Raw genomic sequence first — 17,646 nt, forward strand, 5'->3', positions numbered from 1 at the left:
AACTTGCGCTAGTGGGGACTCAGCTGGAGCCCTTTCTGCATATATTTCCTTGGTTATCCCTACATCTGTGGGTTAGGGACATACAGTAACTCCCTGGTTCCCTCTTTGGTACTCTTGCTGCTGTCTTCTCCCTGTGAAGTATCTTCACTTGCCCAGTTAGAACAAGGTATTGGGTTTGCCTCAGCTGTCCTTCTGTCCTGCAGGCTGGATGGGAAGGAGAAAGCATGGTAAAGGCAGCATCTTTCCAGGATCCATGGGCTCTTTGAGAGATGATCAGAGGGAGGCCAGATGATCTGCACAACACGCACGCCACTGTTTCTCATCCACAAAGGCAGCATCGGAGCGTTCTCCCCAGCCCCGCGCCCCCCAGCTTGCCCGATCGTTTCCGGATGTTTCGCAGCTGCGAGTGGGAGGTCCTGGAGCGATCCCTCAATATCCTCCAGGCCAGCGACTTCTATTGGGGCCCCTTGTCCGTGGGGGAGGCTCACGCCAAGCTCCAGCGGGAGCCCGTCGGCACCTACTTGGTGCGGGACAGCTCGCAGGGGAACTGCTTGTTCAGCCTGAGCGTGCGGATGCCGACGGGGCCCGTCAGCCTTCGGATCTCTTTCCAGGAGGGCTATTTCCGCCTGAAGAACTGGTTTTCAGACTGTGTGGTCCGGCTGCTGGAACTGGTGGTGGCGGGGACCCGGAACAACCCCTTGCACTTTGATGAGATGGGAGGAACCCCCCTGGTTTTCTCCGAGCCCCTGTGCCGGAGCCGCCGGGCAGTGCCCACGCTGCAAGAACTGTGCCGCCGTAGCCTGCCTGCTGGTGCCGCAACTATGGGGGACGCAGCAGGGCTGGGGGGCTCCTCAGGGATGTGCCCAAGGAAGGAGGTGGTCTCACCCCCGGGCGAAAGGGGAGGGTCAGAGGGGAGTATTGTCCCCAGTCCCTCTCCGTCCTGGGCTGGGAGATGATGCTGTGGGTGTGGGAGACCAATGGAGGTGCCTGTTACGTGGCTGTGTTGGTGGGACGCACGCCATGCCGGTGGGACTGGACTGGCTGCTGGGAGAGGAAGGGGAGGGCAGGGGGAGCAGGGCTTGAACCCACTGGCTGTGACAGCTGTGTCCTTGTACGCACACAGCGTGTGTGGCCTTCCCCAGCGATGTCTGGGGTAAAGCCAACCTGAAGAGCAGAGATTACCACCCCCCCCAAGTCCTGCTCTTTGCTCCGTTTATAACTTATAAGCTTGAGAAGGTGAGTTGCCTGTCCTCCCGGGTCAGCCCTGTGTTTTCCTCTATGGAAGAGTGCTTAAGCTTGTTTCTGCTACAGATCTGCCCTCATGAAGTGGTACAGCTGCGACAGTCCCACAGCAGTGCATCTTGGGCATCGGTGGGCATGACCCCTGTGCCAACCGGATACCCACACAGCTGCAGCGGAGCGAGAGCGCGTTTCACTCCTTGCAGCACAAATGCAATGCCTGCCACTTCAGAGGCCAACGTTTGCACTAGGGAGGAAGACCATCGCAGCTGTGTATGATACGTGCAGCTTCACTGGCTTTTGCGTGCTTTATTTGGACAGATTTTTGAGAGTGCAGATGAGTTCCATTATATGAAGGGCATGGCATTCCTGCGGAGGTAACCCTGGTCTTGGAGAGTCGGGTCTGCCCTGGGACAGTGCGAACAGATGGGATCCAGAGCCCTTTCTTATGCTCATCTGATAGTATGCTGCTGCCACCTACAGACTGTAAAAGGACGTTTTGGTTTTGCCTCAAAAAAGGCAAAGAATTTTTTATATAAGACTTTAAAAAAATTTAATAAACATGTTTTTGTACTTATTTTTAAAAGTCAATGAATACATGGTGATATTTTCATTCCCTTGCAGTGTTGGAAACCTGGTTAGTTTAGTGCTGAGACAGGGCAATCAAACTGAAACTGAACAAATGAATTTCTTATAAAGACCAAAAGCAGGACATAAACGAATGGTCCTAGCTGGAAACAATAAACTTAATTCATCTTATAGTGTAATCAAGTGAAGAATTTTCTAAACATAAGATACTTCCTAAGAATGTAAGGTGAGATTTTCAGAAGTATTTTTAGTACCTTAAAATTTGTACAGAGTGTTTGAAAGAAACATGAGTAATTCAAGAACAGGGCACAGCATCAGTGATGAGTACAAATGAGAGGAACAGAGTCAGCTTGAATAGGGTTATGGTTCGTTTTAGGGGTGCCAGCAGGTATGATATCTTTGAAATAAGTGACTGCAAACAGCTATGTGAAAGGAAAAATTCAGATACTGTAAAATTTGAGCAGACCTGTTTTGCACGCTGCCAAGGATCCACAGCTGTGTGGGCACCGTGCTGAGCTCCCACTGACTTTGCCCTTCAAACTCTATAGGGGTGGTAAAAAGCCAAACGTGGAGAGAGATTACTCTGAATTTGCTCTTTTGGCTTCAGGTATCTTATCTGAGGAACCAAAGCATGCAGTCAGCACAGAGAGAGAGAGAGAGATACAGGGTGTGATTCATCACAGGAGCCTAACTTAGACACTCTGAATTATTCTCTGGAGGGCTCTGTCGATGGCGAGGTGCCTGGCCTCCTATCTCGGGGCACTGGCTTATGAACGAAGGTAGTTAACTAAGTGCTGGGGAAGTGGCCATCTTCTCCCTGCCGCCTGCTTCTCTTGGTCTCAGGGAGGCCAGCGGCAGCTGAGTAGCCCTGCAGCTGCTGATGCTCTCAGCCCAGCATGAGCAGGGATGGCTCACTGGCAGGGTTTGCCTGCACTGTGGTGGCTGATGTGGGTATGGTGTTGCTTGCCACCGGAGCTGTAATTTCATGTAGGGCCGGGGCAAAAAGCTGAGCAGGTAATTGCATCCGTTGTCATCCCTGGGTCCATTAGAGGTTGTGAATTGGAGCCCTCGGATGCCCGAGTCAGGCTGCGATGCCCTGGGTGAGGGCTTGGGGTGCTCTGCGTTACCCCAGGCAGTGTTACGAGGGGGCTGGGGGTTTGACCCACCCTGAGAGAATGGTTCTGTGCATCCCCTGCTCAAACACACACCCTGTCGCTCAGGGTTATTGGTGTCTCTGGCTCCTGAAGCAGCTCTGGCCAAGCACTGTAACCCATGTGAGGACAAGGGGTCTTGGAAGAAAGCAAAGCTGAATCATCCTGCAGGCTGTCTGGCAGCAAAGGCCACCATCATCCTGGGCTGCATTAACAGGAGCACCACCAGCAGATGACAGGAGTGATTACCTCCCTGTACTCACCACTACTTAGACCCCCAGTTTGAGTATTGCATCCAGTTTGGGGCTCCCTAGTGCAACAAACCCTCAATAAATTGGAGTGAGATTGGGATGAGGGGTGACCCCAAGAAGCTCAGGGAGACGGAGCACTTCCCCTGCAAGGAGAGGCTGAGGGAGCTGGGCTTGTTCAGCCTGGAGTGGAGATGGCTTCGGAGGGACCTAAGAGCAGCCTACCTGTACCTACAAGAAGGTCAGCAAGGACTGAGGCTCACCACAGTGCTGCGTGGCAGACATAGGGGAAACAAGTCCAGGCTGGCTATGAGGGGATTTTTTTCCCATGAGGGTAGTCTGGTTGTGGGGCAGGTTGCCCAGAGAGGTACAGTCTCCACTCTTGGAAGTTTCAAGACAGCTGGGTCAAGCCTGGAGCAACCTGGTGTCACTTCAGAGCTGGCCCTGGTGTGAGCCCCAGGTTGGACTAGACACCTCCTGGGGTCCCCTCCCCTGAACAACTCTGCGGTTGGGCATTCTCGCAGGGCAGGGAGGTGGGACTGGCCATGGAGGAGGTGGTGGTGGTGGCGCTGTCACTGCAGGTGTTGTCCCTGCAAAGTCCCCTGCAGAGGGACCAGGATGGTGGCAGTGCCAGCCAAATGCTGTGGCATGTTGGTGGATGGAAAACCACATCCCTCCTACTTCCCCCGTGGTACGCGGGGTGCCCCTGGGTCACACATGTCCTCTGGGTGCTGCTGCCTGCCATAGATTTGGACAGGGCTCGGACACCATGCTGTTGCTCACCCTCAGTGCTCTTTGGGCAGAGCTCCAGCAGAGCACAAGTCTCCTATGCTCCTACGCCCACCCTGCCACCCCCTGTGGGCATCTCAGGTAGCTCCAGGCAACTGAATTTTGGGACCGTGCCCTGGCTCTCATGTGGAGCCCCTGCCTTGGCAGGGTGTGCTGCATGGCTGTCCTCCCTCTCTGCCTGCCGCAGGAGAAGTGGGACTGGCTCTGCTGCCCCAGGCACCCTACCCTTCCCCTCAATCCTTTTCTTCCTTGGGGGTGTCATTGCTGAGGGGCCTTGGCTGCCTTCCTGCCTTCCCTTCAGAAACAGGGGAGGGGGGAGGGAGCAGGCTGCTTTCTTCCACGTTTATAACCGAGCACAGGAATGCTTCTGTTTTATGGCCACGGTTATAGCTCACTGAGGGAAGAGCTTTCGAACTGGATTGCTGTGACCTGGCTGTGAACCGTTCTCATTTGGCCGAAAACGAGCATCTTGGGCTGTATGGCTGGGGGCTGCGGAAGAGCCCTGTTTGCGACCAGGATTGCGACTTAGGAAAATCACACGAAGGGAGGAGGAAATAGTTTGGATTTCAATAAAGTCTGCTTTATTTTGCTGATTTATTTTTTTTAATTGCACAGCAAGTGCTCATCTTTGTCTTACAAGTAAGTCAATTCCATGCAGGGCTGTAGCAAATTGATTTGAGATCTGTGGATGAAAAGCAGTGAATGAGTGCCAAGCATTGTTATAGTATGGAAGTTTAAAGCATATTATGGGTGAGTATTCTCCTTATTCCCAAGAATTAACTTTGCAGATCGGGATTGGTGCAAGAAAGGAAACCAATTTGGGAAGAACAGGACTGTGAAAAGTGCATCGGCTGCGGTAGGCTTTGCAGAGTCCTCCTTTTGCATGGACTTTGGAAGAGAAACCTTTTTCCATCAGCTCTTGAGAAAAAGATGTACAAAGTAAAACTTTAAGAGTTTACTTCCGTGGGGTGACTGCAAACAACATCCTGCTGCTTTCATTAACGAGTGGGAGACGTTCACTTTAATCACCCTGCCTCTGAACCAGTCCCTCTGCCGTGTAGGAGCAGCTCCTGGTGGCCCGCATCCAAACATTTCTTTTGGTGGCTCCTAAAGGGACTTATAAAGAAATTACAAACTTCCTCACAACCTCTTGAGCACCATTTGGGGAATAGAAGAAAATTGTTTGCATTTTTATGTTATGTTATACATTTCTCCAGCTGACTCATTTCAGTTTGTCGAGGAAACTTACACAGGCTCACAGATGGTTTTTTTCAACCATTCTTCCTAACAGCAGAAGTTGAAAAGTTTAGTCCTTGTGAGAGGGGCTTCCTCTAACAGGCTGCAAAGGGCCTGGATTTCGGTCCCAGCACGCCGCAGGCATCCAGCGGGAAACTGCTTTCTTCATCTGCTCCCGACTAGCTGTCTGTTAGCCGTGCTCTGGGGCCCCAGGGGTTAATTTCCCAAAATCCTTCGCTAAAACTTGTTAATAACTTCCATATGTACCCATGTGTGTGCACAGGAGGGGCCCCACAGCCAGCAGCTCTTGTAATAATACTTGATTACCTCTGACATAAGGGTCTGTATGCCATTAGGGATCTGTCTTGATGGATCAGGATTCACCAAAACCACAAGTTTGTGCAAACACATTTAAAAAAATTTATTAACATTTGGACATCCTCAGTGTTTGGAAATGAGCTCCTCCTAGGTAGGCAAGCTTCAAAATAAAACCTTCTGTGTACACACAGCTGGGTCTCAGGTTTGGACCCTTACCCTGATGTCCCTCCCAAAATGTGTATTTGCATCATTAGTCTCTAAACATGCTAAACCCTTTAATTTACAAGTATACCTTGGTTAGGGGAATGTGATGGTTTTGTCCAATTGAGTTCATTTTGCACCAATTCCTTAGATGTTTGGTGTCAGTAAAGTTGTGATAACTGCATGCACTGGAGCTTTCTGCCTGCCCTGCGCCATGTCCTGGTGCAAAGGCAAGGGCGACCGAGGGCAGCATTCAAAGAGAGAGCGGGCGTCAAAGGAGAGGGAGATGCGGCAGAACTGCTCTGCCACTGCCGATGCCTCCCTGCAGAGCTGCCCGGGTCTCTGTGTGCTCCCGCTGCCGTGTGATCTCAGCTGGGGCTGGTGGAGCTGGGGTTTTGATTCAGGCGAAGCAGAGTACTTCCAAACGTTTCCCATGTAAAGGGCTGGCTCGATAGACTAGGACTTTTCAGCCGGGAAAAGAGATGGCTGAGGTCGGCGGCGGAGATCTGTGAAACCTAAAAGCCATGGACTTGGGAGACAAAGTAAGTGTGTTTTCTTAAAAATGCCAGGAGGCATCTGATGAAATACTCAAGTGCAAGACTCAAAAGAAACAAAAGGAGACATTTCCTCATGTGACACATAGCTTAAGCTGTGGAAGTCCTGGCCACCGGTGAGACTAACCGATTTGTGGGTGCAAAAAGGAATTAATGGTGATTAATGGAGCACCTCTGGAGGAGGAAAAGCTGAGGTGGGAAATAGGGCAGAGGTGGGATCTGGGTGCAGCTTTGAGCTCTGTGCCTCGCTGGGCACACCTCTGCTATGGCAGGAGTCTGGGAACAAGCCAGCCGAAGCGCAGCCTTGGGCTCAATGGCACGGGGTACAGCCCAGGCCGTTTGTGCCAGCTGCTCTGCTGGGGATTGCTGTGCTGAGCTCCGGGTGCGCATGGAGCTCCTGGTACCTGTGCAGGGGCCTCCCGAGGCAGAGGGGGTGTCTGCAGGCGGCAGCCCCATATACCTGGCCACATGGTGTGCCTTAGCAGCGGTTTGATGGCAGCCCCCTCGGGAGCAGCCCTCAGGCGCTTCATCCCAGCTTTCATGAGCAGAAAAATGGGGACACCCATCTGATGCCTGGAGGCAAGCGCCAGCACAGGAGGAGAATGTGACCATCATCCAGAATGAGTGAAAAAGTCTGACTTGTCAGCTGAGGGCATCAGGGGAGGCCAGCATCAGCCCAAGGTGATGGCTGGGACAGCTCTGCCCAGCCGTGCTGGTGGGGACAGGACTGGGGGGTCCCAGCTTGACTAACCTCATGTCAGAAAGGAGCTGCACAGCTTTGAAGGAGCTGTGCAAAACAGCGTAGAGCACTGGCAGCCTCCTAGATCTGCCTTTGATTCATCCAACCCAGAGCAAATGACGTGCATACACATTTAAAGGAAGATTTTTTGACTCCCAGGCTACCTGCTTTCCTAAGACACCACCCTTCCCTTCAGAGTTCTCAACCTTCAAGCTGGTCCAAGATGCCATTGAAATCAATGACCAGATTGTTGTTCCGCTCATAAGATTTTGGATTAGCGCCCCCCTCCTCCCCCCGGTTTTGTCAGGCCTATGTGAGCAAACGTGGATTTTCCACACTAAACGTAATCAAAACAAACCCTGCTCCCACTGGCTTCTGCAACAAATCATGCTGGGGGAATTGCTGGCATTCGGCATGATTAGCCCAAGCACAGATGCCTTCCAGCTCGTAAACAATAGCCTAAAGGATTGGAGAGGATCACAAACAAAGCACTTACAGACAAGACAGCATTTTCAAAAGGGACTTGAGAGCTTATGTCCATTGGGGGTTTGTCTTTTATAAATAAACCAGAAGTAAACAAATTGACAAAGATGGCTCTGAAGAGTCTAAGAGAATGAAAGTGAGGAAACTGGATGTAATAGTCCAAAAATGGGGGGAAAACTTAAGGTAGGACTAATGGGTCCTTTTAAACTCCTCAACAAAATGTGCCCACAGCCTTGGGGATGGGCAGGGACTAGAAACCCCACCTGTCCGTGCTGCTGAGGCCATGTGGGACGTGGAAGGGACACAGGAGAAGACCCTGCTCCAATTCACAGGAGAAAAAGATGATCCCTTAAAAAGCAGCGAAAGCAATGAAAGAATTAGGCAACTTGTGTTTGTTAAGTTTTATGGGGATTCAGTCTGAAAGGGACATTCCCTGAACTGTAAGCTAGTGATAAATTGCTATGAATTTCACAGAATCCCAGAATGGCAGGGGTGGGAAGGGGCCTCTGGAGATCATCTAGTCCAACCCCCCTGCTAAAGCAGGTTCACCTAGAGCAGGCTGGACAGGAATGCATCCAGATGGGTTTTGAATATCTCCAGAAGAGGAGACTCCACAAACTCTCCGGGCAGCCTGTTCCAGTGCTCTGCCACCCTCAAAGTAGTTTTTCCACATAGAATCATAGAATTGCTGAGGTTGGAAGGGACCTTTAAGATCATCAAGACCAACCATTAACCTACCCTGACAATTTCCTGTGTTCCAGTTTGTGCCCGTTGCCCCTTCTCCTGGACACCACTGAAAAGAGTCTGGCCACATCATCTTGACACCCGCCCTTTAAGATGTGTATAAGCATTGATGAGATCCCCTCTCAGTCTTCTCTTCTCTGGGCTAAACACACCCCGGTCTCTCAGCCTTTGCTCATAAGAGAAATGCTCGTTTCCTCATCATCTTCATAGCCCTCTGCTGGACTCTCCCCTGCAGTTCCTTGTCTTTCTTGAACTGGGGAGCCCAGAACTGGACACAGTACTCCATATGTGGCCTCACCAGGGCAGAATAGAAGGGGAGGATGACCTCCCTCAACCTGCTGGCCACACTCTCTTTAATGCACCCCAGGAGACCATTGGCCTTCTTGGCCACAAGGGCACATTGCTGCCTCATGGTCAGCTTGTCCACCAGGACTCCCAGGTCTCTCTCTGCAGAGCTGCTTTCCAGCAGGTCAGCCCCTAACTGGTACTGGTGCACGGGGTTATTGCTCCCCAGATGCAGGGCCCTACATTTGCCCTTGTTGAACTGCATTAGGTTCATCTCCACCCAATTCTCCAGCCTGTCCAGGTCAGACTGAATACAATTCTGTTTATGTAAACCATAGTTTTAGTAACATGCTTTTATTATTTTTTAATCTCTCTTTGTTTTTTCATAATAACATTTTTAAATGTGGGCTGAATTATTTTGAATTGTGTCTATTTTCTCCTGGCCCTGGCAGAGTGAAGTAGCGAGTGCCCAGTTTCACACCCAAGAGCTCCTGCAAGGGGGCCAGCAAAGTTCTTGACACTGATGGAGCTGCTCGCTCAATTAGACGCCACGGTGAACAGGAGCTGCAGCGGGAGCTTGCCAGCGTCACTGTAACCGAGATGGCATTGTAAGTAATGCTGAGTCCAGAAAGACGCCAGCATCCATCACAGCTTCCCTGGTTCTGTGCATGCTGGGAACATGCGCACGCAGCAAACCCCTTCGTTTCACAGCTTCAGCCTGAAGGGTAGCAGCTATTCTGACTGCAGAGTGTGTACATTAGCACAAGGTGTGTGCCAGGTCCTTGCCACTAGACTTTTAGGTACATCTAGGGTTGTTTTGGGATTCATTGAACCTCAAGCCTAAAATAATACAGGTGCAAATCCACCCCCTAGGTTGTAAACATTGTTCTGTGGTACAGGGTCGGGTGGGGAAAGAACTGATGGCTCCTTTTATCCTTGGACTTCTGTGAAGAGCTCTCCAAGGAATTGGGATGGGAGAGGGGCGGTGGAGAACAGGAGCTGAAGATCTTTTCCTGCCCTTACAGACTGTGCAGGGGATCGGCCAGATACGAAGGCAGCTCTAATGTATGTGCTGAAATACCTAAAATAAGCCATGCAAACAAATCAGTCGTATGTTATCCAGATGGGACTGTTCAAATCCAATAATAGCAGTAAAGTGCTCCCAAACTCTGTGGAGAGAGAGATTATAGAAGGATCAGGTATAATTATAGTGCCTTATTATTACCGTTCTCATCATTCTTTCTAACAAAGCTTTTCAATAGGATGAAAAACTTCTTGCAGGAGAACGTAATGTGATTTCTGGCATTTTTTCATTCTTCCTTCCAAGGCTGTTCGAGTCAGTCCCTGTAAATGGTGTTAATAAATACCATAATGATCTTGGACTATAATATCTTTCAGACGATACCTTCTTTAGCATCTCTCTATGGCTTTGACCACAGCAAACCCTTCTCCTCACTGAAACGCCTCACTGTTGCTACCACTAGTGAGAGCATCAGCAAAAATACCCCGCTGCTACTCAGGTCCTTACTTTGATACATGCACTTCCAATCAGGATTAAGCAACACGGTTAAAATATTAGTGGCTGCGAGTGGCTTGTCTATGTACTGCTCCATAGCTAGAGTAATACAAGCGGAATTACTTAGCAAATATTATGTACTTTGGACAAAGTCACAGAGCTGGAGGTATATACCTGTAAGCATGAGTGGATGTTCTCTCCCACCTGAGTCCCGTCTCCTCTGAACACCATCAGGGCTTGTGAGAAGAGCCCAAGGTTATCAGAATCAGACTCCGGGGCAAAACGGGCGTGGGACACGCGTGTCCTTGTGCGCAGGTTGGTCTTGTGGGCTCGCACCACTGGGAGAAGGAAAAAGGCCTCCCAGCATTTTTTCAGCAGTATCCCTTTCCAGGTCACTGTAGGTTCCTGGAAGTATTGCTGTCGGAGGAGCCCGATGGTGCAGGGGAGCCGTGCTCGCCGTGGAGGCAGGGCACAGCCTCATGGCAGCTCTGCAACCCAGCATGGACTTCCCGGGGCGGGGATTTCTCACAGGAGGGAAGTCCCGGGTGGCTCTTCCACTTCTGTGGCTCCCCCAGCCTCGGAGCAACTTAGTATGGGGAAAAGCTGTCGGTGAGTGTGTGGACAGTAAAAACTCTACCGACACATCTCATTCTTAATCTGCATCACTCCCTGCACTGCTGTCCTCGTGACCCTGATTTGGCGAACCCTCACGCCTCTCCCAGCCTGGGGAGATGCCCGTGCCTGTGTCAAGTGTTGCGGTGCAGAAGAGCATCTCTCCCAGGCTTCATACCTCCATGCTCTGCTCACCTGCAGGACCAGGGCAAACGAGAAGAGGCAGTGCTGTTCGAAGAGACACAGCAGGCTGGGGGGGGAGGGGGGGGGCGGTTAGGGGTGGGAGGAAGGGAGGGTTTGAAGGATGGGTCTTTCTTTTTTTCTCCTGTCCTCTTCTCCTCTCTCCTGAGCACCTTGGCAGAGCCTTGCTCTCAGCTCAATGAAAGTAGGGCAGAGTCTAACCACATTTCAAGCTGTCTGCGTTTTTGGATTCTGGGTAACTGCGATCTCTATCTGTTCCTAGAAAAGATTTAAACAACTTATAAACCACAGCTGGGCAGAGATAATAAAGGAAGCAGTACTGGGGTGGGGAAGGATCTCCCCAGCGCGTGCACTGCCTGGAGGGGGGGTCTGCGGGAGAAACCGTGGGCCCGGCTGTGGTAGAGGGTCCCCCCATGGTGACTTGGGCTGTGGGGGGGCACAAGGGGGCTGCTTAGGGAAACCTCAGCAAGTGTTAGTGTCTAGGTATAAAATGTGTATGTGTACATGTATATACACACATATATACACACACACATATATAAAGAGCAAGTAGAGGTTTATTTAGCTACAGGAGAAGGGGTCCGAACCCCACTATGGTATCCACCTAGTCCCACCTCCATGCATTTGTTCTCACTGTGTCTGCATGCAGACAGGACATGCTTCCTCTTGCACTCCAGGGTATTTTGCATTTCCCATCTCCCATGCCTGTTGGATCCACATCTACCATCACATGATTTTAGAGGCACAAGAGACCTCTTTCACTGGAGGGTTTGGAGTGGGTTCAGGCTCAGTTCCCAACCTCCAGGCCCACAGAGAGGTTCAGAAAACCCCTCCCAGGTCTCACCCTGCCCCGCAGCAGCCTCCCGTGCTCCCAGAAGGCTCAGCAGTACTTTGCAAGGATTTGAAAAATAAACCCCAATGATGATCCTCTTGCATGAGGCCAAAACTACAGATCCTTGTCCTGCAGTCCTGTCAACCAGGGATGTAGACGGCAGGTGGGAAACTGGGGGTGGGGAGGGAAGACAGAATGAAACACATTTCTATATTGGCAAAAATCCTAGCAGAGAGGTGGTTCCTCCAGAAAATGTTTTTGCCAGGATGCTTTATTTAGTTTGGATAGCCAGAATAGGGCCTGGTGGAGAAAAGATGTTTTTTCACCCTAGGAGGGTATGCTATAACAGCTGTATCAGCCTGTGTATTGTACACAGTTCACAATAAAAGCAAAGATGAGGAATTAATAGAAAAAAAAAAGCAATATTCATTTGCCAGTGAGATACTTAGCTACTTAATCCCTTCCCAGCCTTCCCCCCAGGAGCTGGCAGAGGCCTGGTGTGCACAAGAAAAGCTGTGCCAATCTGAAGTGTGGTGCAACTGCATGCATGTGTCTGCTGCGGGGGAGTCGTGCTGGGTCCCGTGGTGGCTGTTGCTGTGATTGAGGGTTGTGCCCCCCCAACACACTGAGCTGGAAAGCTGCTGCAGGCCAAAGAAAGGGACCCAGGTTAAAAAAAAAAAAAACAGAAGGAAGGGAAGGGAAAGGAAGGGAAGGGAAGGGAAGGGAAGGGAAGGGAAGGGAAGGGAAGGGAAGGGAAGGGAAGGGAAGGGAAGGGAAGGGAAGGGAAGGGAAGGGAAGGGAAGGGAAGGGAAGGGAAGGGAAGGGAAGGGAAGGGAAGGGAAGGGAAGGGAAGGGAAGGGAAGGGAAGGGAAGGGAAGGGAAGATAAAAGAAACAGAAAAAAGCAAGGGGAAGAACAGGGGAAGGAACGAGATGGTCTGGGTACAAGGGAGTGCAGGGTGTCTTTGAACAAGCTCAGGGATAAAGAGCTTGGATTTCAGGACAGCCATGGGGCAGGCCTGGGTACCCAGAGGTGGTCAGAAGCTGCTCCCTGCCAGGGTGCAGGGAGCTGGGACTGGCACAGCTGACTGGCTCAAAGCGGCACTTGCTGGGACCAGAGCAGCTTTCCTGTGCAGACGAGCCCAGAAGGGCCATCTGGTGAAGCCGTCGCTGGCAGGGATCAGCCCTAGGTCTCCCTCGCAACCATTGCCACCTTGTCCAACACAATCCTCCCTGTGTCTGCCTTGTGCAGGACCCAGCCCCTGCCAAACCTCCCTCCTTTCGCCCCTTACAGAGAGGATGCAGAGCCCTTCACTCAGGAGGATTTCGGGGCATGACGTGCACACCTCAAGGCATGCAGCTGGCCAGGAGAGAGGTCAGGGGCTCCCATTTTAAGAGAGCATGGTTAGGAGCTGTGCCCTGCTCCTGGCCAGCATCCTGCCCCCCAGCATTTTTGCTGCTAATGTGAGAAAGTTCAGGCTGGCCCGGCAGTGGCACCTTGGGGCTGGTGACACATCCTGTGGCCGTGGGAGGGCTGTGGTGCCTGTGACTCCTGCTCTCATACTCCCACGGGGGGCCGGCGAGACGGCGTGCTGCTGGGGAGCTGACAGCAGCTGTACACCCTTGGGGCGCAGCAGCCAGTGGCTGTTTGCAGAGGCACTGATTTGAGCCTGCCCCAGCTGAGGCAACCACGGTAAGCTATAACACCGTCCCCAGAGCCTTGATTAGTGCAGCGTCACCCGTTAGCAGCGTGAAATAGGTGGCTGGGCTTTGCTGGTGGTGGAAGATATGTAAAAAAGCTTTTCCCAGGAAAAAATCGGTGTACGGATCATCTCTGCATCCTCGCCTGCCGCAGCAGAATCCCAGCCGGGGGCCCACGCTGGGTGCCAGGAGGCCTCTGCAAGCTGAGGAGGAGTAATCATTCATAATAAAACTGCCCTCCCCACCAGCGCTGGCAGGGGTTTCCCCGAGCACCCTGGGGCGTAGGAAGGATGGTTTGCGAGCGGCTGGGGCGGACGGTGCCAGGTGCTGGGGGCAACGTGGCCCCCGGCTCCCCCACGCTTCACCCACCCGTCCTGAAAGGGCTCAGCAAAGGTGGCTTGGCCTGCTGGGCTGCAGCTGGGGGAGCCAGTGGCCATGGGGCGAGAGGGGTGGCAGGTCCCGGCTGCTGCAGGGAAGGTGACCTCTGGCAGCCGCCAGGGGTGAGGAGGGCAGCAGGTGGGGGGGGCAGTGGGGATGGATGAACCCCATTGCGGCAGGGCCGACAGAGCATAAAATAAGGTTTATTTTCCCTTTCCGCACCCCGTCCTCTGCTTGCTCCTGCTGAACAGGCCAACCGCCGCTGCTGCTGCTGCAGTATCTGCAGCTTGCCGAGTAAGTGTCGTTCTGCTGAGTTGTTGGTTACGGTTAATTAGCATCAGTTTTGCCTTAAATGGATCCTAGTTGTGCTCGTTTTCTCTGGGGTTATGGCTGGGGTGCTGCTGAAGAGGCGGGGGAGACGCCGGGCGGCACCGGGGGCGAAACAGGGCAGCTCCCCCCGGTGACCTGGAGCCGTGGCGGTGCGTGGGTGAGTGGGTGGGTGCGGGAGGGGGAGGCCGGGCCCGGCACAGTACGGGGCTTTTTGCCCACCTCGTTTTCTGGGCTCGGCCCCGTGTCTGCATTTCGCCTGAGCTGAAGTGCAGGTGGCAGCACCCTCAGCTGGGGCTGGCGCAGCTCCCCCCTCTCCTCCGCCCCCCCCCCGGTGCGGGTGAGCGGGGCGACGAGTATTCACCTGCCCTAAAAGGGGAAAAAAAAAAAAAAAAAATACGGTCACCGCGGCTTATCGCACCGCGGAGCCGGGGCGGGCCCCGCCGGTGGGCGGCAGCCGGGAGGGGGGTGCGGCGGGTGCGCGGCCGGGGCGACGGCGCCATCTTGTGGGCGAGGGCGCGGGTTGGTGGGCAACGGCCGCCGCCCCTCAGCCCCCGCCCCGCGACCCTGCCGGGCCCCGCGGCGCCGTGGCGGCGGTGCCGATGTCGCGTTGCCTTAGCTGAGGCGGCTCCGCTGTCCCTCCCGGTGCGGGTGAGCTGCCCTGGGGGGAACCTTCACGCCCCTTGCGCGAGCGGGTGAAACATGTCCCTACATCAGCCCCGGTCCCGGCCAGGTGGAGGTTCCTCCTGGAAGGTGTCAGCCTGAGAAGGTAAAGAAGCCCTTCCAGGCCAAGTCCCGCTGCCCCTGGCTGGCCAGCAGGGCTGTGAGAGGGAGCCTGTGAAGGGGAGCCGCAGGGAAGGCCGCGAGGTTGAGGCGCAGCCACACAACGTCAGCCCCTGAGAGCGCAGCGGGCATGTGGTGGTAATTTAGTCCTCGGGAATCTTTCCAGTGGTTGAACATAAAAAGCGCAGAAGCAGGGTGATATTCTGAGGCTGACTCATTTTGCTGGTGAAAGGGAATTATAGAAGTGCCCCCCCTCCCTTCCCCACGGTAGTGTCAACACCTTTTCTTTTTCTGGTTTCCCCTCGAGTCGCTGATTGTTCTCTTCCCTCGAGCAGTTCAGCGGGTGGAAACGCAGCGAGGGCATTGGCAGCTTTTACCGCAGCATCATCCAGCCCTGCTGAGAGGCACTCGACACACAACAGTGGTAAAAACGCTGGCAGAGGTAGGGCCCCGCTCGCGCTGGCTCTCCTATCGCTCCTGCCGCCAGACGGAGGGAAACCGTACGCCGCAGAGTCTGGGGTTAGAGGAGTCAAAGAGATTGTGAATCCTCAGAGGTGCGTGTGTTGCCGCTGGCTGGCTTTCAGCAGTGGGGGATTGAGCTGGTCTCTGACAAGGCAGCAAATCCGGAGCTGCCGTGCGGGGGAATGCTCTGAAGCACGCTCTGCAATCAGGCTCGCTGAGTTGCTGCAGCTCTTCTTCTGTGCCAAGCGGTGTTTCTCTTTTGGATGGTTGTGGTGTTAAACGCTTCAGCAATAAAGAGGCTTTGTTGTGGTCTCTGCAGCATTGCTTTTGCCTTGGCTAGCAGCAGCCTTGTTGTTTGAATAAATGCTTTCCCTGGAGTTGGCTGTGGGGGCATGTGTGGGCACGTGTGTGTGTGTGTGTGTCTCTGTGTGTGCATGCGTGCGCGTGTGCGCGCCTTTACTTGGGGTTGTAGGTTGGACACAGCTGTGAACAGGCAATTCTGGTAGGTTCAGCACTTGCCCAAACTTGTTGTTCATGTGCGCTAGAACAATGTGCTTTTCCTCATGGTTGGGAACGCCAGCCACTGTCGCAGGCTTTTAACAGCACTTGAGTGAAATTAATGGCTGCTTTCCAGCTACAAACAGGAACTGTTACTAGCACCTGGCCCAACTCTGTATTTAGTCTCAGGAAGTGATCAGCATTCACTGCATCAAAGGAAGGACCAAGCCATACGGATCCCGGCCAGTCTGTGCTGTGGCAGGGCTACAGCTGGACAGGCAATTCCCTTCTTGTCGTGCTGCAGGGACTAGCTCACATGCAGCAGTATACTGTATAATACATGAGTGAAGGTCATACAATGACTTATTCCTTTGGAGCTTTGTAATTTATTTCCTTTGGCACAGGTATGCTGGTTAGTTCCACGTAAGTTTTAGGGGTATCCAGCCTGCTACAGGCTGGTAATAAAAACACACAACTCCCCAGCTTTTCCTCATCTTCCTCCCATTTATGTCTCCAGGGTTAAAACCTAGTCCAGAATCCCCAGACCAAATTGAATTAGATTTTAACATTCAAAGACTCAGGCTCCCTTTAGGCTCTAAGGAACAGAATGTCATCCTGTCTGGCAGTTAATAGCTGCTGGGTAGTCGTTTCAAAGCCATTTCTTTTCAGCGAGCTCTACCATAGCAAATTCCAGCAGCGAATGTATTTCTGGCCTGGCCGTGCCTCTAATCCCACAGCTGAGTCTTACGTGTGATCTCTTTTGAAATGCTAGATCTATGTATTTTTTTATAAATTCCAGACAGCGATATTTCTAGGACTTGGCATTTAGAGTGGCAACAGGGTTGTTTATAGGAAGAAAAGGGAAAGGACGGGAGGAGGATGTTGACCTAGCAGCCCTACAAACCTACCACACTTAATCCACTTATCGCTCTGAATTCCTGAAGCAGATAAATGCTGATAACAGTTAAAACACATCACTGACAGGAGCAGCATGTTCTGTCCTCTAGAAATATATCAATGCTAGAAATTGCAAAGTGGTATGCTTCCATGGGAATGAGCATGATACAAGAGCTGAGGAAGCCCTCACTGTTCAGCAGAGTTCTTCCACAGGAGGGAAGTAAGTCCCTGCCCCCTTCTCCCTCCCTGCCCCAACTACCTTGAGATGCTGTTCAGGCCTGAGAAATACTGCCCGAGCACTGTTGTGGTCCCACAGACGTAGCTGCCTGTTCTATGCCTACATATCTGATATACCAAGTGGGCCCCAAGTGTCTTGTTACCGCTCTTGATTGTCCTTGCTGCTCAGCGTTACAACCTGCGAGGAGCGATTTCCAGCTGAGACCAGCCCCATGCAGCTCACATCAGCATGTCTTGGGGAGAGGAGTTGGTTTTGGCTAATTTGAGCTAAACCTTCCCTGGAGGAGTGCAGCTGCTGCACCAGCCTTGCAAAGCCACACAAAGCCACTTGCTCCTCTCCGCATCTGTCAGGGCTCTCAGCAAGGTACCGGAGTGGTCCCTGGCCTCGGGGGAAGCAGCAGCTGCAGCTGCACGCCACCCCCTGTGTCAAGGCCCCTTCCTCCTGAGGACCTGTTCCAGGCTGAACAGGAGGAAAAATGGTGTAAGGCAAAGGTTGCTTTGGAGAAAACCTTGCTCCTACAAACTCTAAAGAGATAAAGCAACTGACAGAGTGAGTTCGACTATGCTCAGTTTACAGGCTCATCTACTTTCTTGGGTCTTTCTCCACATAGCCATTCCCTACCTGTCTC

At 52.7% G+C, this 17,646-nt stretch overlaps 1 protein-coding gene across 1 annotated transcript; it reads left to right on the forward strand.

The window, feature by feature from the left end:
- Window positions 1–269: 269 nt before the first annotated feature.
- LOC309676852 (suppressor of cytokine signaling 1-like) lies at window positions 270–956 on the forward strand (the record flags this gene model as incomplete). Its single annotated transcript, XM_082489503.1, has 1 exon — window positions 270–956. One exon carries the CDS (start codon window positions 270–272, stop codon window positions 954–956), a length of 687 nt encoding a protein of 228 aa, XP_082345629.1.
- Between the last annotated feature and the right edge of the window lie 16,690 nt (window positions 957–17,646).

The sequence above is a fragment of the Vanellus vanellus genome (assembly GCF_965231255.1).
Source record: "Vanellus vanellus genome assembly, chromosome: 1".
NCBI classification, from domain to species: Eukaryota; Metazoa; Chordata; class Aves; order Charadriiformes; family Charadriidae; genus Vanellus; species Vanellus vanellus.